The sequence below is a fragment of the Perkinsus marinus genome, assembly GCF_000006405.1.
Source record: "Perkinsus marinus ATCC 50983 genomic scaffold scf_1104296973820, whole genome shotgun sequence".
NCBI classification, from domain to species: Eukaryota; Perkinsozoa; order Perkinsida; family Perkinsidae; genus Perkinsus; species Perkinsus marinus.
The window spans coordinates 1-1,282 of NW_003201308.1; the positions used below are offsets into that span (position 1 = coordinate 1).

The window sequence follows — 1,282 nt, forward strand, 5'->3', positions numbered from 1 at the left end:
ACTCCTACTACATGCCTCACTTCCCAGTGTTCACTGCTTCCAAGACCAGTCCGTGCCGTCCGGTGTGGTGTGGTAACGAGCTCTCCTCCTACCTCTGTCGCGGTTATATCTCAGATGTGGAGGCTACCATTATCAGTTCATGGATGGCGCTGCGCACTAGCCCTTTCTATGCGACCACAGATCTCAGCCGTGCGTTCTACTCGCTCAAGGTCAAGAAAAGTGATCGCAAGTACCAGCGCTTTATCTACCGTGGATCTGCCTTCGAGTTCGCCGTTGTCATGATGGGTTTGCGTCCCAGTCCGGCCATGCTTATGCGAGCTTTGCGTCCTATCGCTTCTCTGGCAATGTACATATTGACGTTTCTCTTCGGTGACCCCGGTCCGCAGGGATCCGCTATCGATCCTGCTTTTGTTCGGCCCGGACCGATCACTCGCCACTTTGCCACCTACGGAGACTTCTCCAGTTACAACACGGCGCTATCCTGGTTGCGTCTATTCCTGGATGATGCTACGCTAACGGCTAAAACAGAGACTGCAAGATCGACGGGCATCGAGGTCTTCAGAGGAGTCGCCAGATACTTTGGTTTTCTTTGTGAAGAAGACAAAGAGAGCGACGACACTAGTGCTGGCGTAGCGAAGCATTTGGGTGTTCTGATCCACCACGGCTCCCTGATATCACCAGTCCGCGTGGCACCCCTATCCTCTCTACCGGAGACCTCCTTCAGCGAGCTTGGCGAAGATACTCTCCTTAGCCTTGACCATGCTCCTACACTCTCACTGGAGCACTTCACTCATATGGATGCACTTTCCTTCTGTGGCCTCGACAATCTCTCGGACCTAAGCGTCACCCCTCGGATGGTTGACTCATGGCTACGTCAATTCTTCGATCCGATGGGGCTTTGGCTGGAGCTTATGCTACGTGGTCGACTTCTACATCGTAAACTCTCCTCTGTAGTGACGTCACCCGATTCTACTGTGCATGACGTTGCTCTTCTGACGGAGCTAGTGGGCCTTTACCGTGCCCTCTCTAGTGTGCCGAGAGTTCCCCGTTACCTTTCCGGCCCGTTCTTCATCACTGTCGACGCTAGTAGGGAGATCATTGCCGTCGTGGTCTGCGACAAGCTTGGGACACGGCTTTTCGCTCGAGCTCAAGTCATCCCTTCGGCCCGTCTATCTTGGACCATAGTGAGACAGGAGCTTACGGCCATTCTCCTCGGTGTTGAAGTGGGCACCTTCCTCTCCAGCCTCGGTGTGAAGGTTCGGTATATGTGCACGGACAGTCT

The 1,282-nt window shown here is 54.1% G+C and overlaps 1 protein-coding gene across 1 annotated transcript; it reads left to right on the top strand.

The window, feature by feature from the left end:
- Positions 1-143: 143 nt before the first annotated feature.
- Pmar_PMAR000488 (hypothetical protein) lies at positions 144-1,184 on the top strand (the record flags this gene model as incomplete). Its single annotated transcript, XM_002766034.1, has 1 exon — positions 144-1,184. A coding segment is annotated over one exon (1,041 nt), but the record flags the coding sequence as incomplete, so codon positions are not given.
- Positions 1,185-1,282: the final 98 nt, after the last annotated feature.